This window comes from Molossus molossus, unplaced genomic scaffold (assembly GCF_014108415.1).
Source record: "Molossus molossus isolate mMolMol1 unplaced genomic scaffold, mMolMol1.p scaffold_m16_p_10, whole genome shotgun sequence".
Classification (NCBI taxonomy): Eukaryota; Metazoa; Chordata; class Mammalia; order Chiroptera; family Molossidae; genus Molossus; species Molossus molossus.
The window spans coordinates 47,286,247-47,310,098 of NW_023425345.1; the positions used below are offsets into that span (position 1 = coordinate 47,286,247).

A 23,852-nucleotide genomic window follows, 5' to 3' on the forward strand; every position below is an offset into this window, starting at 1 on the left:
CTTTTTTTTTTTTAATGAAAGAACTTTCAGCATGAAAAATGTCAATAAGGGACAAATAAAGTAAAAAAATAGGTTGAAGTCACAGGAAAAAGTGCTAAATGTTTTATAGTGAGAAGAACAGTGGGAACAGAAGCCAACGCATGGGTGGAGCCTTTAGGCTGAGGGGTTGGAGAGGATGACACGGGGCAGGGTCCTCAGTGCTAGCACATGGCAGGCGCTCAGCAAATACTTGTTGGTTGAATGAACAAGTGAATGTTGTTTGGTTGGTTCAGCTATAGAACTTAATGATGTTTCCATAGGAGGCATCTAGTTCCCTACTTCCTCTACATATTAGAAGGTTAAGATTTCCTACTGAAATTGGTGGAGGACGAGTTGAAGATTTGGAAGGCCCTTCTTGTTCAGTGAACCCAGTTGCCCCGGTCAGACAAGACTCCAAGTCTAGGTATCGCTTACCTTCCTCTCCAGTCAGTCTGCGAAGCCTGTTGATTCTAAGGCCTTCATACCACTGGCCTCCTCCTAATTCTGTTCATCCCCGCTATTACAACCGCTGTGTGAGTTCCAGCCTGCATTTTCTTACCAGAGCAGCCTCTTAGAAGGTCTCCTGGTTCCTCTTGTGCATGGCTCAGGACTCTTTCAGCTCTTCAGCCCTGGGCAGCCAGGAACCTATTTCCCCTCCATGGCCACTGTGTGTTTATTTGCCTAAAACCTTCACAAGTAAACACCTTAGTGGCCATTTTTACATCTCTAAGACCCACTATATTGCTTAGCTTGTATTGCATGCTAAATAAATGATAGATATTAGGTTATGTAAGAAAGTCTGCTGCTTATATAAACGTGGTACATGGACAGGAAGGACAAGGACAAAAGCTGGCATGAGATGACCTCACAAAGAACCTGGAGTTTAAGACATTTGATCCTTGAACAAGCTTCAGGGTCATTACACTCTGCCTAGGGAGAGGCAATCTGATTTAAGTGTCATTTGTATTTTTATTTTTGTAATTAGCATATTAAATGCATATTTTGAGAAAACGTAAATGCCTTGCATCTCTCAGGTGATTTGGCTATATTCCGGTTTATCTTTAAAATTTTTAATTAAAGAGCTATACTTTGTGGTGTTTACTAGAGTAGAAGCTCCTGAACCTTAGCCGAATCTGGCCAGCTAGAGGACAATCGCATAATTAAAGTCCCTGATGGGATTCTAAAAGAAATGGCCTTCCAATCCATTAAATAAAGAGCTCCCAGATTGGGATGGAAGGTTCCCATTTGGATCGGCCTGTTCCCTGCCCCCACCTAGAGGAGCAGCGAGTCCTTACCAGCTGGCAAGGGAGCTAGAATTTCAAGTTACAGAATCAAAGTGTAATGAAAGAAGAGACACAGGGAATTGCTTATTTTTGTGTGTGTGGAGCAAACAGCAGGGTTCAAACCTTCTATTATATTCACAGCTGAGAAATGCTGTGATCAGAAGACCATGAGAATCATTTACATCCCCTGGGACCTTCTAGAGAGAGCTTGTCTCGAGGGTTGCAATCTTGTAGAAATACCAGCAACCGGTGGCACGGAGTCAGATGCTTCTAGAATGCTGTAGCTCCTCCCTCCCCAGCCAGGTCCAAGTTTCCCTCAAACAGCCACCCATTCACAGCACAGTCCATGTGTCTGCAGCAGTTAGGATGGCCGTCACCCTGGCCACTTTTCAGCAGAAAGGAGTAACGGGTTGGATCTGGAAGCCCCACTTCTGAACACTTTCCTGAGGCTATTGGGCTGTTGAAGGAAGAGGAGACTTTCCAGGGTTGCACTTGACTCTCATTTCATTGTTTTTCTGCTGCGTAGAGCCTGCAGAATGGGCGGTGGTTGAATACAGGCATTTAATGCTATTTAGCCTAAAGTAATATCCTCAACTACTAAAATGGATTTATTGAGAAGGAATTTTTGTCATGTCAGTTTGTTACTTAATTGGTGGCTTAACAAAATGTGACCCTACATTCAAAATTTAAGGAAAGGGTGTGTTTTATATAGTAGAAAATACATAAAATGGGATTTACATGTTTCTTGAGTTTTCTTAGTTTTTAGACTGAATTTATATGCACTTTCATCATTTCTTTGTTACTGAACATTTAATAAACTGCCATTAGCATCTTTATTGACATACTCCAAAGGCTATATACCATATATCCCTTTAAATAAATAAAAAGCACTTTAGGAAGGTTCAAACATAACATTTTTCCGTGTAATTATGTAATACTTGAGCTAATGTTCATCTAGTGTTTACTCTGTGCAGGTTCTATGCTAAACACTTCATATGCCACCACTCATTGCATCTTCAAAACAGCCCCAAGGGGAAGTGCTGATCTTCAGGTGCAGACACTGAGACAGCAAAGGCAGAAGAAGCTGCCCGAGGTCACACAGTTAGGAAGTGGTGGGTCTGGGGTTTGAATCCTGGTGTGCCCGACTCCAGCAGCCAGCCCTAGGGAAAGATGATTCTTCCAGCAGGTACTATGGAGTGCCTAACAAGGGCCAGGACCATTCTAGGTGCTTGGGATTCTATTGCAAACAAGGTGCAATCTCTGCCCTCATGGAACTCAAAGAATATATAACAAGTAATTATTAACTATGTGCTAAAGAAAAGTACAGCAGAGCAAGGTGACAGAGAAGAGTGACTGTTCTGAGGCAAAGTTGGGATTTCCGGGACCACCTCTCTCGAGGCAGGGATGTTGAACAGATAGCAAGAGAGCGAGCTGCCTAGACCAAGAAGCAGTGCTGTATCATGGTTACAAGCATGGCCAGCCTATGGGCTCCTGGATTCAAATTCCAGTTTTATCTGTGGGTGCTTGGGCAAAGTACTTGACTTCTCCCTGCCTCTTCACTGGTGATGTAAAACTAACAAGAAAATGTATCTTTACCATATAGGGCTGTTGTGAGGATGAAATGGGTCCATATAGGAAAAGAACTGAGATATAAAACAGGCACAAGGATTTGATAAGCCCTCTTAACATATTAGTGTTGGGTGCTAGTTATTACCCAAGCCCTGTGGAGTGCTGAGAAGTCTATGCCTGGTTCCTGGGCAGATTGTGAAAATTGAGCTGACTGGATTTATTGAGTGTCAGTGTGTGAGGGGAAGGAGTTAGGGATGACTCCAGGAGTTTTGGTCTGATTAATTTGGTGGATTTGGAATTTATCAAAAGGGGGAAGACTTGGGATAGAGTACCATTCAATAGCATTAAGAACACTCTCAATATTGTGCAACCATCACCCCCATCCATCTCCTGAACTTGTTTATCTTGCTGAACTGAAACTCTGCACGATTCAACAACAGCTCTCCATTCTTCCCTTCCCAACCCCTGGCAACGGCATTCTACTTTCTGTCTCTCTGAATTTGACTACTGTAAGAACCTCGTATCAGTGGAATCATGCAAAACGTGTCCTTTTGAAACTGGTTTATGTGCTTCACTCAGCATAATGCCCTCAGGATTCATCTGTGTTGTATCATGTGTCAGAATTTCCTTTTTAAGGCTAAATAATACTCTATTGTACATTTTGTTTATCCATCCATTAATTGATGGAAACTTGGATTGCTCCCATCTTTCGGCTATTGTGAATAATGTTGCTATGAACATGAGTGTGCAAATATTTGTTCAAGGTCCTCCTTTTCCTTCTTTTGAGTACAGTTTTCTAATCTACTTTTTCTCATTGAAATATATTATTAGAATTTTCCATGTCATAAATATTCTTCTACAAAATGGTTTTTAAATAATTGCATTATATACGTCCACATAGCTACATTTAAGCAAGCAAGTATTTTCATTTCCTAGAAATAAAATTTATAAGATCAAAGAATATGACTAATAGTAATGATTGTGCTACATTTGCCAAGTTGCCACCCAGAAAGCTCATACCGCCTGACACTGGTGACACCTGTGTGTGTTCCCTGCACTACTGCTAATTAGACAATATTAACTGTTTTCAGACACTTTGATAACTAAAAACAGTATATCAATTTCTTTATTCCTTTTAGGCAAATCTAGGGTTCACTTTCTGGGTTAGAGTTGATTTGTAGCTGATTACTAGGGGAAATAAATTTCATAAACACTCTACTTGTGAGATGATGAGAAGAATGACAACCTATGGGGGATTCTTCCTTCTTAGTCTTTCATTCTAAGGCAGTTGCAAGCCTTTTATTTCTGTGTATGTAACAAGCTGCTATAATAGGGTTTTGCATTCTGCTATTGTGTGCTGAATATATTCTTAGTTACTGTTTCACAGTTCCTTACTTAAAATTCAAAAATTCAAAAACTGCTGGAAAACAACAGTTTCTGATCATTATTTGGTGATAGAACCTGACAAATCTGTACTCATTTGATGGAAAAACCTGACCTCAAACATCATGAGACTTTTTTAATTTATTCCACTTAGAGTGACTGTTCATATTTTATACTGCAAAATAGGAAGATGTTTGAGTAAGGGGTGCTGTCCCAGATCCTACTAGGGATGCATAGTAATATGTGACATATACATGTAAGAATTTTTTCCTTTTTAAATAATTTTTTATTTTTCAATTACAGTTGACATACAATATTATATTTGTTTCAGGTATACAACATAGTGATTACACATTTATATAACTTAGTGATTACCCAATAAACCTAGCACCCATATGACATCATACATAGTTATTATAATATTATTGACTATATTTTCTATGCTGTCCTTTACATCCCCATGACTATTTTGTAACTACCAAATTGTACTTTTTTTTTTTTTTTTTCTATTTATCTTCAAATAGGGTGGGAAGGAGAGGGAAAGAAAGGGAGAGAGAGAGAAACATCGATTTGAAAGGGACACGTGACTGGTTGTCTCCTGCACGACCCAACCAGGGCCAGGGATGAACCACAACCTGGGTACATGCCCTTGGCCAGAATCGAACCCATGACTCATTGGTCCGGGGGCCAATGCTCTTACCGCTGAGCCAAACCAGCCAGAGCCCAATTTGTATTTCTTAATCCCTTCACCTTTTCCACCCATCCCTCAATCCCCCTCCCATCTGGCAACTGTCAAAATATTCTCTATTTTTGAGTTTGTTTTTTGTTTTGTTTGTTTGTTTGTTGTTATTTTATTTTATTATTTTATTTTTTTTTAGGTTCCACATATAAGTGAAATCACCTAGCATTTGTCTTTCTCTGTCTAACTTGTTTTACTCAGCACAGTACCCTCTAGGTCCATCCATATTGTTGCAGCTAGCAAGATTTCATTTTTTTAAATGGCTGAGTCATATTCTATTGTTTATATGTACTTCTTTATCCACTCATCTATTAAAGGGCACTTTGGTTGCTTCCATATCTTGGCTATTGTATATAATGCTGCAAGGAATATATGGATGTGTGTATCTTTTTGAATTAGCATTTTGGGTTTCTTCAGATAACTACCCAGAAGTGGAATTGCTGGGTCTCTATTTGTCTCTTGTTATAGCCTTTGTTTTAAAGACTATTTTGTTTGGTATAAGTATTGCTACCCCACCTATTTTTTTTTTTTTTTTATTTTGATCCTCACCTGAGGATATGTTTTATTGATTTTTTAGAGAGAAGAAGTGGGAGAGAGTGAGAAAGTGAGAGAAACATTGATCAGTTGCCCCCTGTACATGCCCCAACCAAGGATCGAACCTGCAACCCAGATATGTACTCTAACCAGGAATCAAACTGGCCAACTTTCAGCACTCAGGACAATGATCAACTAACTGAGACATTCTAGCCAAGCTTGTTTTTGTTTTTATAAAATGTCTTTTCTCCTTTTATTTTTGGTCTGTGTGTGTGTCTTTTGAACTAAAGTGAGTATCTTGCAGACAGCATGTGTAAGGAAGGGTCTTATTCTGTTAGCCTTTCAGTCACCGTATGGCTTTTGATTGGAGCATTTAGTCCATTTGAATTTAAAATAATTATTGATGTATTTGTAGTTATTGCTATTTGATTATTTATATTTTTTATCTTTTCTTCTTCTACTTAAAGAAGACCCTTTAACATTTCATGTAATACTAGTTTGGTGGTGATAAACTCCTTTAGGTTTTTCTTGTCTGGGAAGTTCTTTGTCCTTTGATTCTAAGTGATAGTTTTTCTGGGTAGAGTAATTATGGTTATAGGTCCTTGCTTTTCATCACTTTAAATATTTTGTGCCAATCCCTCTGGCCTTATGAAAGCTTCCTTATAGATAACTAACTGCTTTTCTCTTGCTGTTTTTTTAAGATTCTCTCTTTGTCTTTAACCTTTGGCATTTTAATTATTATGTATGTTGGTGTGGGCCTCTTTGGATTCATCTTATTTGGGATTCTCTGTGCTTTCTGGGCTTCTCTGTCTATTTCCTTCATCAGGTTAGGGAAGTATTCAGTCATCATTTCTTCAAATAGATTTTCAATTCCTGGCGCTCTCTCTCTTCTCCTTCTGGTACCCCTATGATGTGAATGTTGGCATGCTTGATGTGTGTTGCCCCAGCAGCTCCTTAAACTATCCTCATTTTCTAAATGCTTTTTTCTTTTTGCTGTTCTAATTGCATCTTCTCTACTACCTTGTCTTCCAAATTGCAGATTTGATCCTCTGCTTTATCTAATCTGTTGATTCCCTCTAATGTATTCCTTCATTTCAGTTATTGTATTCTTTATTTCCGACTGGTTCTTTAATAGTTTCTATGTCCTTTTTTATGCTGTTAAAGTTCTCACTAAGTTCCTTGAGCATCCTTTAACCATTGTTTTGAACTCTGTATGTGATAGATTGCTTGCCTATATTCTAATTATTTTTTTCCCTGGAGAGTTCTCCTATTCTTTCATTTGGGGCATGCTTCTTTGTCTCCCCATTTTGACTGACTTCTTTTGTGTGTTTCTATATATTAAGTAGAGCTGTTATATCTCCCAGTCTTGGTGGAATGGCCTCATGTATTAGGTGTCCTATAGGGCCCAGTGATGCAGTCTACCTTGTCATCTGATCTGGGTGCTCTCTGTGTCTATTGTGTGGGTTTTGTGTGCCTTCCTGTTGTAATTGAGCCTTGATTGCTATTTGGAGGGATTGACCCTCAGGTTGATTGGTTGTAAAGACTGGCCATAACTACAGTGGAGGAGCTCTTGTATAGGGACTGATCATTTATATCAAGATGCACTTTAGTGGTCTCTGGTTCCTCCCTAATCTGCCCTTTGTGTGTGTCATTTGTGGAGGTAGTTAAGTGGTACTCTGGGGTCTGGAGCTGCCCACAGGGTGTGTTGGTTCTGGGGTCTCCAGGGAGATGCAGGCTAAGGTCAGCTGCTGCCGTGCCTGCCTGGGGCCACCTGGTATGAGCTACAAAATGATCTGCAGATGGTTGCCACTTGTGCTGGAAGTGCCTGGGAGAGGCTGAACTGAAAACTGAGGCTGGCTAATGCTAGTCCTGGAGTGGGGGCTGCTTAGCAAGAGGTACAGGCATGCCAAGGTCAGATGCTGCTTGTTTAAGGTTTGTGAACCTTGGAGATATTTTAGAAGAGTCCCCAGCATAAGCCAAGATAGGTCGTTCGTATGGAAAGGCACCTGGAGAGGGCTTGGGTGGGCCAGCAAGTTGAGTGGGGTAGGGTCTCAGGGAATTACTTGGACAGGCTAACGATGTTAGCCAGGTTGATGGAAACTCAGACATGGGCCTTCAGGGAGAGGGCTCAGCAAGAGTCCACGGCTTTTGTTAGCACTTCCTTCTGGGAGAAAGCTGCCCCTCCTGTCCTTGCCTTGAAGCCAGACAATTGCGTTCCTCCCAGTATGCCCCTGGCACTTTTTGAGCTGCTACCCCAGTGCTGGAGCTCAGAGCAAGTGAGTCCATCAGTAAATAAGTCCATGTGGGCCCTTTAAGAGGACACCTGAGACTCCAGCAGCCCTCACTCTTAGCCATTCTTCCTGCTGGTTTTCAAGCCAGTAGTTCTTGTCTTCTCTGACACTGGAACTCTGTACTTGGGTACCTGGTGTGGGGCTGGGACCTTATTCTTAAGGGGGACCTCCACAGTCAAGATATCCCTCCTGATTTTTCACTTGCTATGTGTGTGGCACCAGCCCATTTTATGCCCCCCCACCCCCCAGTCTCAATGTGGCTTCTTCTGTATGTCCTTAGCTACAGGAGTTCTGCTCAGCTACACTTCAGGCAGTTCTCAATGACGGTTATTTATTTATTTTTGTACAGACAGAGTGGGAGGGAGAGAGAGAGAGGGAAACATCGATGCGAAAGGGACACATCGAGTGGCTGCCACCCACACGACCAACCAGGGCCAGGGACAAACTGCAACCGAAGTACGTGCCCTTAGCGGGAACCGAACCCGGGTCTCTCCAGACCGCAGGCAGACGCTCTAACCGCTGAGCCAAACTGGCCAGGGCCTCAATGACGGTTATTCTGTCATTTAGTTGTAATTTTGAAGCGGTCGTGGGAGGAGGCAAGGGCAGTGTTTACCTACTCCATCATCTTGACCCAGAAGCCTCTCAATGTTCTTTCTTATTGAATTATGAAATATTCTGAATTCTGAAACACAAAAGTTCTGGCATCAAAGGTGTTGGATAAGGGAATGTGGACTTACAGGTTTTTCTTTCCCCTTGCATTTCTGTGTTCTCATCCCTCCTAGGCTTCAAAAACTGATTTTGAAATCAGGCCTGCTCTGATAGTTAAGCATGGAGTTTTGACTCACATGTGCTTGCATTTAAAGACAATAGAAATTTAAGAGCGGTGTCTTCGTTCATCCCCAGGACATGTGTAATCACTATAATCTGGGAACTGACAGGTCAGTGACTAGAACCAACTTTCAGCTGAGCCATAGCCAACTGCAAATTTGGGGTGGTATTCAATTGGGAACCCTGAGGGTCTTAGGAGATCTGAACCAGTTGGACTGTGAAGTGTTAGTGATAGCTTTCCAACATGTTGTTGGAACATATTTTTATAATTAAAACCATTTGTCCTTAATAGAACATCAACTGTCTTAGCCAAGCTTTTAAAAAGCAACACCAAATTAGTTAAATGAAATAAAATCACTCTTTAATTATATGATTGGTTATTGTTAATGTTAATAAATCTAAATAAAAACTGTTTATTAAAATAGTAAAGATCGCAGAAATGGAAAAGCTGACTCAGATTCATGTGGAACTGCAAGGGGCCCTGAGTAGCCAAAACAGATCTGAAAAAGATGAACAAAGTCAGAGGACTCACATTTCCTGATTTCAAAACTTTTATAAAACCACAGTAATTAAAACAGTGTAGTACTGGCATAAAGATAAACATAAGACCAACAGAATAGAATTGAGAGTCTAGGAGTGAATCAACATATCTATGGCCAATTGATTTTTGAAAGGGTGTCAACGACATTCAGTGAGGGAATAAGAGCCTTTTAACAAGTGGTGCTGTGACAACTGGATTCCCATATGCTAAAAATTAGAGTGAAGTTGGACCTCTGCCTCACACTATATATAAAAATTAACTCAAAATGGATCAACAACCTAAATATAAGAGGTGACACCATAAAACTCTTAGAAGAAAACTTAGGGGTAAATCTTTATGACCCTAATTTGGCAATGATTCTTAGAAATAACACCAAAAGCATGAGCAACAACAAGGGATAAATTGGACTTTATCAAAATTAAAAGCTTTTGTTCATCAAGGACAGTCTCAAGAAAATTAAAAGACAATTAACAGAGTGGGAAGATATTTGGAAATAATATATCTATAAGTCTTTAGTACCCAGAATATATAAAGAACTACAACTCAACAAAAAGACATCCAGGTTGAAAAATGGGCAAAGAATTTGAGTAGACACTTTTCCAAGAAGATACCCAAATGGTCATGCAACAATGCTTTACATCATTTGTCATTAGAGAAATGCAAATCAAAACCAAAACACCTCTTCATACCTATTAGAATTGCTAGAATTTAAAAAAAAAATCAGAAAATAACAGGTGTCAGTAAACAAGGATGTTGAGAAATTGGAATCCTCATACATTGCTGATGGGAATGTAAAATGGTGCATCTACTGTGGAACATAATCTGGTGGTTCCTCAAAAAAACTAAACATAAAATTACTGTATGACTCAGCAATTCTACTCCTAGGTTTATACTCCAAAGAATTGAAAACTGGGACCCAAACAGATATTTGTATGCCATTGTTCATTGCAGTGTTATTCACGGTAACCAAAAGGTGAAAACAAGCAAACTGTCCATGAGCAGATGAAAGGATAAACAAAATGTGGTATATGCATACAACAGAATATTGTTCAGTCATAAGGAATGATGTATGCTACATCATTGAATCTTGACATCATTATGCTACGTGAAATAAGCCAAAAGTGAGAGACCAATATTATATGATTCTATTTATATGAAATATCTAGAATAGACAAATTCATACAGACGGAAAGTAGTGACTTGGGGGAGGGGAAAATAGGGAGTTACTGTTTAATGGGTTACAGAGTCTCTGAGGTGATCCAAAAAAATTTGGAAGTAGTGGTGACGGTTGCACAACATCATGATGGAACTAATGCCACCGAATTGTACATGTAAAAATGGTTAAAATGACAAATTTTATGTTTAATGTGATACCACAACAAAGAAGTTTTTAAAAAATCATAAAGGAACCTAATAAATTCAGTTGGAACATATAGGTTTGTGATACTCATCGGGCTTTTCCATAAAGGCATTAGCTACTGTCGCTGGTATGTGAGAATGAATCATGTGATGATGGTTCCCAGCTCTTCCAAAGGAGACAAGTTCAACCTCTAGACACATTTTTAGAGCTGACTTTGAGGAAGGGAGAAGGCTGTGGGAAGAGGGAAAGGCAGTGTGTAAGAGGAGCTGAAATAATGCTAAATGTCACCAGAGATCTTCTCCGGGTGGTAGTGTTTCTTGTGGTTGGAAGAAATCCTTAGAGTACTCACTTATGGGGGGGGGGGGGTTGAGAAGGTGAGGTGCCCAGGGGACTCCCGGAACTGCTCTGTCCCCTTGCGTTCTGTGGTGGAGTCTTTTGTACTTGTGTAGGTGCCCGTGTCTGTCTGTCTGATGTGTTGCTGGAGCAGAGGGCAGAGTGGAGGAGAGGCTGAGCCCCTCTTTTTTGTAAATATTGTCCAAATATTTGAAGATATAATCATGAAGGGACACTATATTATTAGCCTGCTTTGTGTGTGGACATTATCTCAGTGTGGCCCAATGCAATAGGTTTCTGGAAATATAAAAACTCTCATTATTATGTAGGTAATTAAATTGCATTCTGAGGAACTGAAGAGCACTATTAACTTTCAAGAGTGACAAAGAGCACTTTTGTCTTTCTCAAGATGGGAAAAACAGAGAACTCTAATGGAAACCATCAACCTTGAACTTGGAATTTGCATTCCAGAAATGATTAGAGGACAATGCCTCTTTTTTTTTTTTCATTTAAATATTACTGTCATTTAGTTTATCTGCCAGTAACAAGCGGGAGTCATATTGATCCATCCAAATTTAGAAAAGAGAAAACAGTTCCTGATTAGCATTCCTTTTTATTGAAAGTAGTAGCCAAAAGTGCTTAGGACATTGAGGTCATTCAAAAATATTTGCTGAATCAATGTTATCTTTTTCTATGTTCTAATTTGTTTTATTGTTCAAAAGGAAGTGAATGGCAGGGATAGTCAAGGTAAAAAGTAACAAAAATTGATGCCTAACAATGTCAAGGATGTTGACATTTATTTAAGATTGAAGTGAAAAAGTAATAATAGCCAATATTTATATAGTGCTTAGCAGTGTTCAAGTTACTTTTATATATGTGTCCACAATTTATTCTCCACAATGACCTTCTGATATGGGTATTATAATATGCATTTTATTAATGTATTCTCCACAGTGACCTTCTGATGTAGGTATTATAATATGCATTTCATTAATGTATTCTCCACAATGACCTTCTGATGTAGGTATTATAATATGCATTTTATTGATGTATTCTCCACAATGACCTTCCGATGTAGGTATTGTAATCTACATTTTGTTGACGAGGAAACTGAGACTTAGGGTTAAGTAATGTACCTGAAGCTACAGGGTTACACTGTGTAGAGGTCTTATAATTCAAGTCCACTGCTCTATGTGGTAAAATACAGCCATCTTAGCCTTGAAGGAAAGTCTTCTGTCTTTTTGTTTTATGTTTCATTATTAACTTTATTTTCATTAATAATGACTCTGACCCATTTCAGAATTTAGTTAGTATCTCATTTAATATATTAGGGTCTGTAATCTGCAGGTTTACAATCTCTCTGTAATATGGGAGATAGATATTTCCCCCCACTTGTCACCAAAATACTGTAGATCCTGTTAAACTGGGGCCACAGAAGGAGATCCTGGAAGCTGGGAACCAAATATGACTACCACAGTATGACGTGAGGCCTGAGGGGTAGACTCAGCTGGAAGTGATGTGGGTGTGAGACTAGGCAGACCTACAGAATGGCTAGAAAGTGTGGGATGATGGGAAATGGTGGCTCAAGTGTATGGTTGCTTTAAGAATAGTGATTGGGGGGTGTTGGCATTCAAGTCAAACATTATATGTATTCTGAGACCACTTTTTAGGGACTTCTAGTCACATGGGAGAGGAGAGTTTCAGGTACAGGACTGTTAGACATCCTGTCCAGTCCGGATATGTAAACACATCCTCATTCCCAAGGTTATGGGCCATTCCTTGACATTTCCTTAGTTGTACACTCACTAGACCATTGAATTCCTGAGGATAGTTTCTATACTTTCTTCATCTTGGTATTTGTGCTCATATCATATAGCTCATACTCTTGGCACAGGAATGTTTTTAGCCATTTGCCAGAATATTATAACCATTTATTTATTTTGTGGAACTTTTCCATTAGTTCTTCTAATTGTGACCTTTATATCAATAAATTTCACTGCTTTGTTCTATCATTATTTGTTTTTCAAGATATGTTGGTCTGTTATTTGTTTTTGTTTTTTACTTATATTTACAATACTATCTGAATTCTTTATCAACTTAGATTTAGCATTGGAAGCCCCTTGGAATTATTCACAGCAGCTCAAGAGACAAACTGTTCAAAAAATTTTGGAATTGAATAGATTCAGATTTCTATTGTGTCAGTTCTAGTGTTTGACTTCAGGCAACTAATCACCTGGAATTTTCATCATTTGTGAAAACAAGGATACAAACAGGATTAGGTACGATCAGACATTTGAAAGTGCCCAGCACAAAAAAACACACTCAGGAAATGTTTATTTACATTTTTTCATATCTCTGGGTCTGTGTACATGAACTTAATTTATATTTATATAGTGCTTTATGTTTTTACAACATGCTTTTGAATTGTCATTCGTATCCTTTACACAACTGTCAGATAACCAAGGAGAGGAATTTTATTATCAGCTTCAGATAAGTAAACTAAGAATAAATTATTGCCTACGATCACACAGCTAAGTTGCAAAATCAAGACTTGAACCCAGTCAGTGCCCTCAATCCACGCCCAGTGCCCTTAGCACCAGGCCCCAGTCTTTTCTTACCTGCGGTCTCATACATTTCTGCTCATTTCAGTGGCAAGGAACTACCGTAATAAGCACGTCAGGCGGACCAGCTACCTCCATGCTGGTGTTGTAAGAGAGATGACGTGTAGATGTGTAATTCTGATTACTTTTATTGCACTACTTATCTGGCACTTCGGTTTTTACCTGTGAATTTCCTGAGAGGTCACTTTGTGTTTTCTAATAGGTAATAAATTGTCTTTGTTACAAAATTACAGATAATGGCTTTGTTCAATTGGCCACTTTCTGATATAAACACTGCATATTTGTCAAACCTGACTTTGAATTGTGCTTTCATTATGCATCCGTACAAAATTCCATTGACATGTCAATACCAAGGACTTTATCATCATGTTAGAGGAACTCATTTTCAGTTCTCTAGTCAGCTTTTTGATGAGCAGGTAACATAGAGGACCCGAATACGTTTTTATATTCCAGGTGCCCAAGTTAAAGGAACTAATCACAGTGCCATTCAAGGTGATACCTCTATTGTATAAAGCAAGGCACTGTGACAATACTAAAAGTACATGTCAAAACATTACATTTTAAAAAAAATGATTTATATGAAGAAAGAAACCAAAGAACTTATATGCATGTATGCATAACCAATGGACATAGACAACAGTGCTGGGGATCGGGGGGCAGGATGGGGAGGAGGGTGTGTAGGGGGAAAAAAGGAGAAACATCTGTAACAAAAATAAATTTTGAAAAATGTTGGGGGATCCACCCCCTTGATTCTATCCCTATTTTAATAAAAAGCCCTAAAAGTGTCACCTTGATTTTGACTAGTTTATTTCTGCCGAGAAAGGGACTTTTCAGCTGTATTAGATTACCAGAATCAAGAATATCCAACAGTAACTGGAGCCCATCAGTAGTGGAAGTATAATTATCATATTAGCTTCATAAATCATTTGCTTCTCAGTACTATATTAGGTCATGAGAGCAACAGCTGCAGCTTTTTTCTACCTAGATGCTGTTTCAGTAAAGCTGTTTCTGTTTTTATTCACTCAAATTTACAGTTTCTCTTTTGTGTTGACATTAAGCAGTGAGGGTATTAGTTCCCATTACCAGCAGAAAACCAACACTATAAATAGTTTTATACTTTCTCTCACAAATCCTTTCAAGCTGCATCTATGCATTTAATTTGATAAATTATCTGGGTAATACATCTTGTTTCTCGACTCTGTCTTTAGGCAAAATGTATACATTTTTAAGCTTGTCCTGTCATTAAAAAACAAAAAATGGCAGCTTTGTCCCATCTACTGACTCCAGATACATAATAGATAAATTTGGAATCTAAAAAATGATATAAAGATAAAATGCAAAAGTCAGGTCACTCCATCAGATTTATAATATTTTTTTAAAAGGAGGAAATCTGTAGCACAACAATAAAGATAAAAATATGATAAGAAAATAAGAAATTATCTGCAGTATTGTACTATTGTTTCGTTGACTTGCTAGTTCTGCCAAAATAAAAAGAAAAAGTATCATAAACACCACAGATAAAATTCTTTTCAATATCTAAGTGCTATAAACTGGTTAGGTCTTTTATTTGTAATGCAAACCAAGCTGCAAAATACCAATTTAAACATACCTTCACAGCTACTGACTGGTATAAACACGTTAGCAAGTTTGAAGGGTGAGCTGCAAGAATGCAGTTATCTTGGACAGCTGTTGCTCTGGGGTTGGAATGACCAGCTCTTACATTCTAGGTGTGGCAGGCTGCAGCGACCGGTCGCCCCCCTGGAGTTCTCAGAGGCCCACCCCTCAGTTCCGGCTTTGGTTCACCTCATCTGTTTCCTGTTTCTGCTTTGGTTCACATGTACGGATCCTGTGATGAACTCAGTTTTTCGATAGAGTTAGAATCACTTGTTTGTGTTGTCAGTTGTCTGAGTTGAGTGGACAAGACTCCGAGTGAACCTAAAATCTAAGCCAGGTATTGGGGGGTTTCTTAGTGCTGTGCCAAACCTAAGAATTTGGTCGCTGAGCTGTTGGCTGGTATTTTGATTTTGTTGTTCTTGTGAATCTATCCTGTAGATGTCCAGTTTCCTTTTGGACCACTGGAGGGAATTTTTCTGGGTTCATAGGAACCCAGCCTTTTTCTTTACAAACCTTTTAATGGGCTTTTTCTAAATTAGTTTGAATTAAAAATAAAGTCACTACAAAGCCAAAATAATATATGTCATAAAATTAAAAGTAATTTCTTAATGTAAGTTAATGCTATTCTATGCTCAGTCTTCCTGGTTTGGGTAAACATGTTCATCACAGCTGGTCTGTCCCTGTTAGGATCCAGCTAGGTGACACATATCATTAATGACTGTTTTGGTATTGGGATTTATAATGAGAAATATAGAGCTAAAACCCTAGGCGTTTCCTCAGGGATAAGAGTGAAATGTGCCTTTTATGTTAATGAAGTGACTTTTGGAAAGCCCCTAGGTCAGTGGTTCTCAACCTTCCTAATGCCCCAACCCTTTAATACAGCTCCTCATGTTGTATGTGGGCGCATCTGCATGTGGGCGGACCCGCCTGGAGACGGATAGAGGAGCGGTGTCTCAGTTCCTAAGACCATTGGAAATACAGTGATACCTCGGTTCTCGAACATAATTCGTTCCAGGAGGACGGTCGAGAACCAAATTGTTCGAGAACCGAAGCAATGAAACCCAATGGGAAATAATGGAAACTGGATTAATTCGTTCCAAGCCCCAGAAAATGCCTATTTACTGGCCTAATTTGTATATAATATGTAGAAAAACATAAGTCTCAACAAGAAATACAGTGATACCTCGGTTCTCGAAGGCCTTGACTTTCGACCAAATCAGTATTCGACCAGGAGATTCGAGAAACTTTTGTCTTGGAATCCGAACAAATATTTGGAACTCGAACTTCCGAGATGAGCCGAGTTGAGCCGAATGGCGTTCATTCGGCCCAGCGCGCCTTGCTTGTGTCCTCAGTGTGAGTGCAGAGAGAGAGTCACGCTTTGTGGAGAGAGTCACGCTTTACACTGAATTTAACCCTTAGACATACTGTACACTTTTATTTCTTGTTGAGACTTATGTTTTTCTACATATTATATACAAATTAGGCCAGTAAATAGGCATTTTCTGGGGCTTGGAACGAATTAATCCAGTTTCCATTATTTCCTATTGAGTTTCATTGCTTCGGTTCTCGAACAATTTGGTTCTCGACCGTCCTCCTGGAACGAATTATGTTCGAGAACCGAGGTATCACTGTATGTGTTTTTCGATGGTCTTAGGCGACCCCTGTGAAAGGGTCGTTCGACCCCCAAAGGGGTCACGATCGACAGGTTGAGAACCGCTGTCCTAGGTAACCAAATCTGGGGACTGGTTGCCAGAAGAATCCACCAGGTGATTAGAGGGTTGAAACTTACAGCCCCCCACTCCCACCCCACCCCGCCGACCTGGGTGAGGTTAAATCATTTGCCAGTGTCTGGTGACAATCAGTCATGCTCATGTGATGAAGCTTCCATAAAAACCCAAGGACAGAGTTCGGAGAGCGTCAGGCTGGCCAGCATGGGGAGATGCGGGGAGTGGTGCGCTGGAGAGGCCGAGGCAACTTTGCCCCTCTGCCCACATAGTGCCAGGTGCCTCTTCATCTGGCTTTGTCTGTGTCCTGATAATACCTTGTTGGGGAGGAATAATTTTTCTTGCACTATACAAAGGTTTTTTTGGTTTGTCTAATAATCAAATCAGTATTAAACAGAATCATAGGAAAAGAACAAATGTAAGTTTGTGCATACCGGAACCCCCCACACATGAGAGGTTCAAAGATAGAAAGGTAACCTAAGGTATAAGTATAACAAGGTTGACTCTATTCCAACATGATGTGAAGAGAGCATCAGATCCATAGTGAAGGGCTCAGTCCCACAGGACTTGTCATATTGAGCCAAGGAATAGGATGGGGCTTGGAGCATCAGGGGGAGGAGGCGTTCATGGCGTTATGAGAAGAGCAGGTGTTCAGCGATTAGATATTTACCCGGCCACAAAGATAGACCATAATGATTTATTTCTGGTGATAGCTCTTATTAGGGGCAAGGCCCACAATTAAAATTTTTTTTTTCTTTATTGATTTGAGAGAGAGGAAGAAATGGAAACATCGATTGGCTGTCTCCTGCGTTCCCCCCTCTGGGGGTTGAACCCACAACCTGGACATGTGCTCTGACCAGGAGTTGAACCAGCATACTCTTGGTTCATGAGATGATGCTCAACCACAGAGCCACACCAGCTGGGTGCAATTTAAATTCTTTAAGGGAGAGATAAAAGTTTCTCTTGAGCCCTCCGGGTCTCAATTGCCTTTAGCTCAAAGAAATCTACATGCACGTCATGTTGTGAGTTCCTTCATACACTTTATAATGAACTGATAAATGTGAGTAAATGTTTTTATGACTCTGTGAACCCCTCTAGGGGAGAAGGTGGTGGGAACCTCCAATTTATAGCCAATCAAAACGAGAAGGTGGTGGGAACCTCCAATTTATAGCCAATCAAACCACAGGTGACAGCGCTGGCCTGTTTTGCTCAGTGGTTAGAGCAGTCAGCCTTTAGACCGAAGAGTCCCGGTTCAGTTACGGCCAAGGGCACATACCTCGGTTGCGTTCATCCCCACTGGGGCTGTGCAGGTGGCAACCAATCAATGTGTCTCTCTCACTTTGATGTTTCTCTTCCCCCCACCCACCCCCACACACATACTCTGTCTGAAGATAAATGTAAAAATATCCTCAGGTGAGGATCAAAAATAAAAGCACAGGTGACAACCTGGACTTTCCATTGGCAAAAGCACCCTGCAAATGGTTGTTTTGTTCTCTCCCTATCTTTTAATCTGGAAAAAACCTTTTATGCACGTCAGGAACTTGTTGATGAGAGTAGTATCTTACGCAATGGCTCGCCTGGGTTTGGTCCCTCCATCCACCTTAACACTGAGCTATCCACTATAGCAGCCACTCACACATGGCTACTGAGCTTTTGAAATGTGGTTAGTCCAAATTGCGATGTATTGTGAGTCTAACATGCACATTGGAGTTCTAAGACTTAGTACCAAAGAAAAGTAAAATAGTCCGCTAATAATTTTTATATTGAATACATACTCAAGTGATAATCTGAACATATACTTTCAATAGGTCACATTACTAAAATTAATTTTGTTTTTTATTTTCTTAATTTATCTTATAGAAAATTTTGTCTTCCAGTATATTTCTACCAAATGGTGCTATTTAGCAGATTTTAAAACAAAATTGCTCCTCCAGAATGACTTCACATTAGTTCTCTGAGACATAGTAGAAAAAGAACATCGGTAGACAAAAGTGTTTTTTAGCTAGTGTTATAACATGTAGTGCTGTGTCCTATATAGAAGTTAACAAGATTTTCTGTGGTAGGTCTACCCTATGCAAAATATCCTCCCAGCATGGCATGGTCCAATAGATGAAGCAGCTGCTGAAGATTTTGAGTTTCCCTGATAAATGATGTAAACCTATAAGTGTGCCACAAATGCTAAATGTAGTTGTTGGTAAGCCAGTGCTGCTGATTTACAAGCAAAAAAGTAAGTGAGCCAATGAAACGTTATGCTTCATTTATTTCTGTGTTTGTTTGTTTTTAGCATTGGAAAACTTTGATCAGATGGTTCTCTCCAGTTTTGGAACTCTGGAAAGTCAGCAAGATTTACGGTCCCCACAGTTTGTGAGTATTACCGCTCTGTCTTATATTTGTAATGGTTAGCCAGAGATTTCTTACACCGTGGAGGAAAAGGTGTGGGTTTTTTAAAATGGATTTTGTCTGCAGTGGCTCATCATCTGACACAGGCCCCCCTGGCAGTGCTGTGTGTTCAGAGCTCTGGTTCTTTGGGGAACAGGTTTTATAGAACTGTAGTGTCTTGGTATCATGCTCTGCTCTGAAGGCATGTTCTTCATGCCACTTGTAATTGTAAATGGGAACTCATTCTGCAGTATAAAATAGCGCCATGTTCCTGAAGCCCCCCCCCCCCCATCATTCTCTGATACCCTTGGGTTCTGTTTGTAGCCCAAGAAACCAGTCTTTACTGAGCATGTACAGGTCCATTAACCAGTTTGATTCCCAAACCTTCAATAAATACAACCTATATAGATGCATCTTGCAGGGCTAGGAATATTGTACTGGTTATTCCTACCAAGAGGGGAACTAAATGCTTTCACTAAATTAGATTCATTAAAGGTTAGCCATGGTCTGTACCCTTAAGGAATTAGAAATCTTATTAGATGCTACTGTGATTTTATTAATGCCTTGTTAAAAGATAGTTAAGCACATAGGATGCTTTATGCAGAATGTCCTCACTAAATAGGTTTTATATTAGATTTATCTGAAGAGAGGGATGGGCAGAAGTGTCTCTCTGACTCCTGTACTGTATCATTTCACCAGATGCGTAGGAAAAGCATTCCAAGATCCACCTACATGTACTGATTTTTGCCCCCTGCTGCAAATGGCTCGTCGAGCACTTTAGCAATGCTAAGATTTTTTTTTTTAATTTATTTTTAAAGTGTAATATACAGTCGCCACTCCGGCAATTGGCAGAGCACTATTGTATTATTGATAAAAACCAAAAAAAGAACTCATTATGTGATTTTCCTCTTCTCAACTCACTCTTTATGGATTGCCCACTGGATTCAGCCAAGAGGAAGGAAACGAGGCAGAGCTCTGGACTGAAAAGAGAACGCACATAAAACCGTATCCACAGTGCCGTTCTATTTCAGAGTGTGGACTCCTGTAGGGTACCAGCAGATTGCCTGCTGTGAAAATCACTTGGCTATAATAGAAGGACGTAGTATTCGATGACTTCCCTATTATATTCAATGAGGTTTTCAGTGAGGGAAATTGTGACTGCTCACCGATATTCCTGTATCTTAAAATTGCAGAGCAGTTCTGCGGTATTTCTAATGTCTGCGTTAGAGCCCCGAAGCAGGATCGGCACCGACACTTATATTGGAGTATGATGCTGGTACAGACTCGTGGAGGTGGCCCTTTGTGGTTTTGTTATTTTCTAACTGCTTTGTTCTGATAACCTGTCAGCAACATATCTAATCTGAAAAGGTCTCTGTGCGGTAAGGTGGTGGTGTGCTTGGTAAACCCGCGCAGTTCACACCAATTCCCTGCATGAAAATAGAAGTATTTTTCTCAAGAACAGATCTTGGAATATTATGACGTTTGAGATTGGCATACCTTCGTGTTGTCTTTGCCACAGAGGGTCCACACTGGTAATTACACTGGTAACCCTCTTCTACCTTCAGTGATAACTTCTTAACTACCACAGGTCCCTTTTCAAGGTGTGAGGACCACAGGTCCCTTTTCAAGGTGTGAGGACTGGCCAGTCCAAGCTCGCATGACCAGGGTGGAGCTCGGGGGTCCCAGAATATACTTATCGTGACTTGTGTTAACAATGAGCCTGAGAACCTCCAAGCTAAAAGATTTTTAGGCTCAAGCCTCATATTTTTATTTTTCACTTAAGACTATTCAGAGTCATTTCTCTAGACCACAATTAGTGGAGCTGAACTGGTTAAGCAGTTTCCTTCTGTGTGTGTTGGTCCCGATGTCTGCAGCCTGGCTGTTCTCTTTCTCTAATTGTGTGTTCGCACCGTGTTCAGGAAGGAGGCTGTGACTCTTCTCGGGCTTTATAGATTTTCACACATCGGATGCTCACTGCATGCCACGTCCCTGTGTGGCGTGTGCGTGGCTGCTGCTGTTTTCTCCTCGGCATCAGCAGAGCCTGGACACTCCCAGTTCCACGGTAAACATGTATTTCCCAAACTGCTGTCTCCATGGTAAACAAATGGGACATGTACAAGGTGCCTTGGGAGTCAGGTACTCGAGGGGATCAGGCGTGCTATTTAAGGGCAGCCCTTTCTGTAGGTATTATTGTTACAGCATCAGTGGAAATGGGTCACTCGGGTCGTGCAGGCAGGCGGATTGGACAAATGCCAGGACAAAATCAGGTAAGTCGATCCAACCCCAAATCTAAAATCAGAAACAGGATAGTATGAACCTGGGAGCAGAGAGAACCCAACAGCAAAGCAAAATTGAAAACAGGGAGAAGACGGAGAAGAGTAAAAGAAGCTGTAAACTGTTCTATTTTCCATCTGGCATTTTGCTGAGCTGAACTGAAATAAAGCAAGGCGTAGACCATGTTCACTCAGGCCTTCTCCTCAAATAGTTCAGATTTTAGAAGGATCAAGAGCCTAGTGTTTTTATACAACGGAGTATATTTATATAGTTTGGCCAGCAGGGAGAACAAAAATGCCTATTATTATTCATTTGTTTCCTTCAGAATTTCTGTTTCTCTTTTCTCTGAAACAAGGCCTAAGAGAGCATTGCTGGTCGAGGAGCCTTGGTTACCGGCATGATAAGCACATTAAAGGTTTCCTTTCGCAGCCCAGGTGTCTGCGAAGGGCCTAGTCAGGCAGACCCTGTGTTGCCAGAGAGTCTGTGTAAAGGACAGGACACGATGGGTAGACAAATGCTGTTGTGAAGCCCGTGTGGCCTGGAGCCAGCAGCCCCCCTGTACTCAGCAGCGTCCACTCTGGCTCGTCTCTGCTCGCTTCAGAGGTGGCCACTGATGACCCGCCGCCGGCGCGTGCTGCTCCCGACCACCTCCCACCCCACCTTGCAGACCGGGGGAGGTCAGCCAGACCATGCTGAAATGGGAAGGGATGAATGGAGATGTGGACACATGCTGTGTGTGGGTGTTTGCTACGCTGAGAACCTGGGAACATGTCGAGACTAGACCTGGACCCACTGCACTGAGGTGGCTGTGTGAGGTGAGAGGGACCTGGCTAAACGCTGACCGTGCAGAGAGGAACTCGCTGACCTTGCTGGGCTGAGAAACCATCTCAGTCGGGTCAGTTTTTTGTGTAGGCACAATGAAAATCAGTTTTATAACCTGCTTTATTAACTTAACATTTTATCCTGAACGTTTCGCATGCTGTTTTTTCCCCAGTTTTATGGAGATTTAATTGACATATAGCACTGTGTCCATTTAAGTTATATGGTACCACACTGTTTCTTCCACTAACATTATTCCCTTTAACATTGTTTCTTTGTGTCAGTAAAGTATAATTAATCACATTATAGTTTGCAGAGCAGTCAGTTCAAGGGATCTGGTCAAGGAAAGGGTGGGATGGCCAGATCTGTGGAAGCAGGTGGTTGGTGACCGTCATTTTGGGGCATGGACCCCAGGCATAGACTAGGTAGATGATGGCAGGTCTCACACCCTGGGGAAGGGGATTGGCCAGAGTGGGGCTAGGGATCGAACATCCCCGATGCATTTGTAGAGTTCCTGCTTTGAAGCAGAGACGGCAGACCTAGGCTGCTGTTTAGAACTGAGGATGGGAGCCATCCACATGGCTGTGGAGCAGATAGAGTTGTCCTGCAGCGTGGTAACATGAAGAAGTGTGGCATCCAGCTCCTCCCAGTGCTCTCTGTTTCCGGTTTGGTTAAGATCTGAGGGTTCGGTCCAGGGGCTCAGCAGTCTGGCTGACCCAGCAGACCTCAGGTTTATTCCAAACCTCAAGGAGTGGAGGGATTCATAGGGAGAAAGGTTGGGTAGTGGTCAAGTTTCTTTCTAGAAACCCTGTCTCTGCGGGTATTGGCCCCGGAACTCACATGGGCTTGATTGCCTGAGCACCTGGGGAGAGGGTGGGGTGTGGGGAAGAACTGGGATCTAGCAGTGGAGACTCCTTGCAGCCAGCCGGGTGGAAGCACGCTGGGTCAACAGGAAAACACAGGGAAAGAAAGAGAAGGCTAAGGAATTGTTTTATGATTTGTGTCTCGATAGTACTATCCCCCTTTCCGGCCTTTTCCGACTCAAGGTCTATATATAACTCTCCTGGCTTTTTGGAGGCAGGAAGATTCTTATCACCTTTTGTCTCATGCTATTAGTGATGTTTTTCTTTGTTTAGCTTCTACCAAATTTGGAGTAAAGAATAATGAGTGTGAGCTGGCCAAAGAGTATTAGGATTACAATAGGATAAGCCAGGGAAAATGATGAGAAACCAGGATTAAGAGAGCCTAAACTAGAAAAATAAACTCAGGAAGGTGAGGATTAAGGTGGAGTAAATATACTGTATGTCCCCTTTGTTCAGCACTCATGGTTGTGCAGAGAAGGTCTGAAGAGTGTCCCATTTGGGAGTTTGTGTAACTGGCTCCATTTCTGAGGGAAGATACTACTATCTAGAAAATACTGTCGATTCCCTGAAATTCACATGTGATTATCTTTAAATCGATAACAGACAATATGTGTGATCTCCAAGAAAGAGTTAAAATATTAATTTATTTAACAAATCTGTGTTTGAAATCTACTGTTTT

The 23,852-nt window shown here is 40.8% G+C and overlaps 1 protein-coding gene across 4 annotated transcripts in view; it reads left to right on the plus strand.

Moving 5' to 3' along the window:
* Positions 1-23,852, plus strand: part of ANO6 (anoctamin 6) — a 202,053-nt gene that overhangs the window by 64,954 nt on the left and 113,247 nt on the right. For 3 of the 4 annotated variants that reach the window (XM_036251953.1, XM_036251954.1, XM_036251955.1), the window contains one exon: positions 19,123-19,202. In XM_036251953.1, the coding sequence (XP_036107846.1) occupies positions 19,123-19,202 (80 nt within the window). Of the gene's footprint in view, positions 1-15,408; positions 15,452-19,122; positions 19,203-23,852 lie in introns of those variants that run through there. The other variant, XM_036251956.1, reaches the window with a different exon arrangement.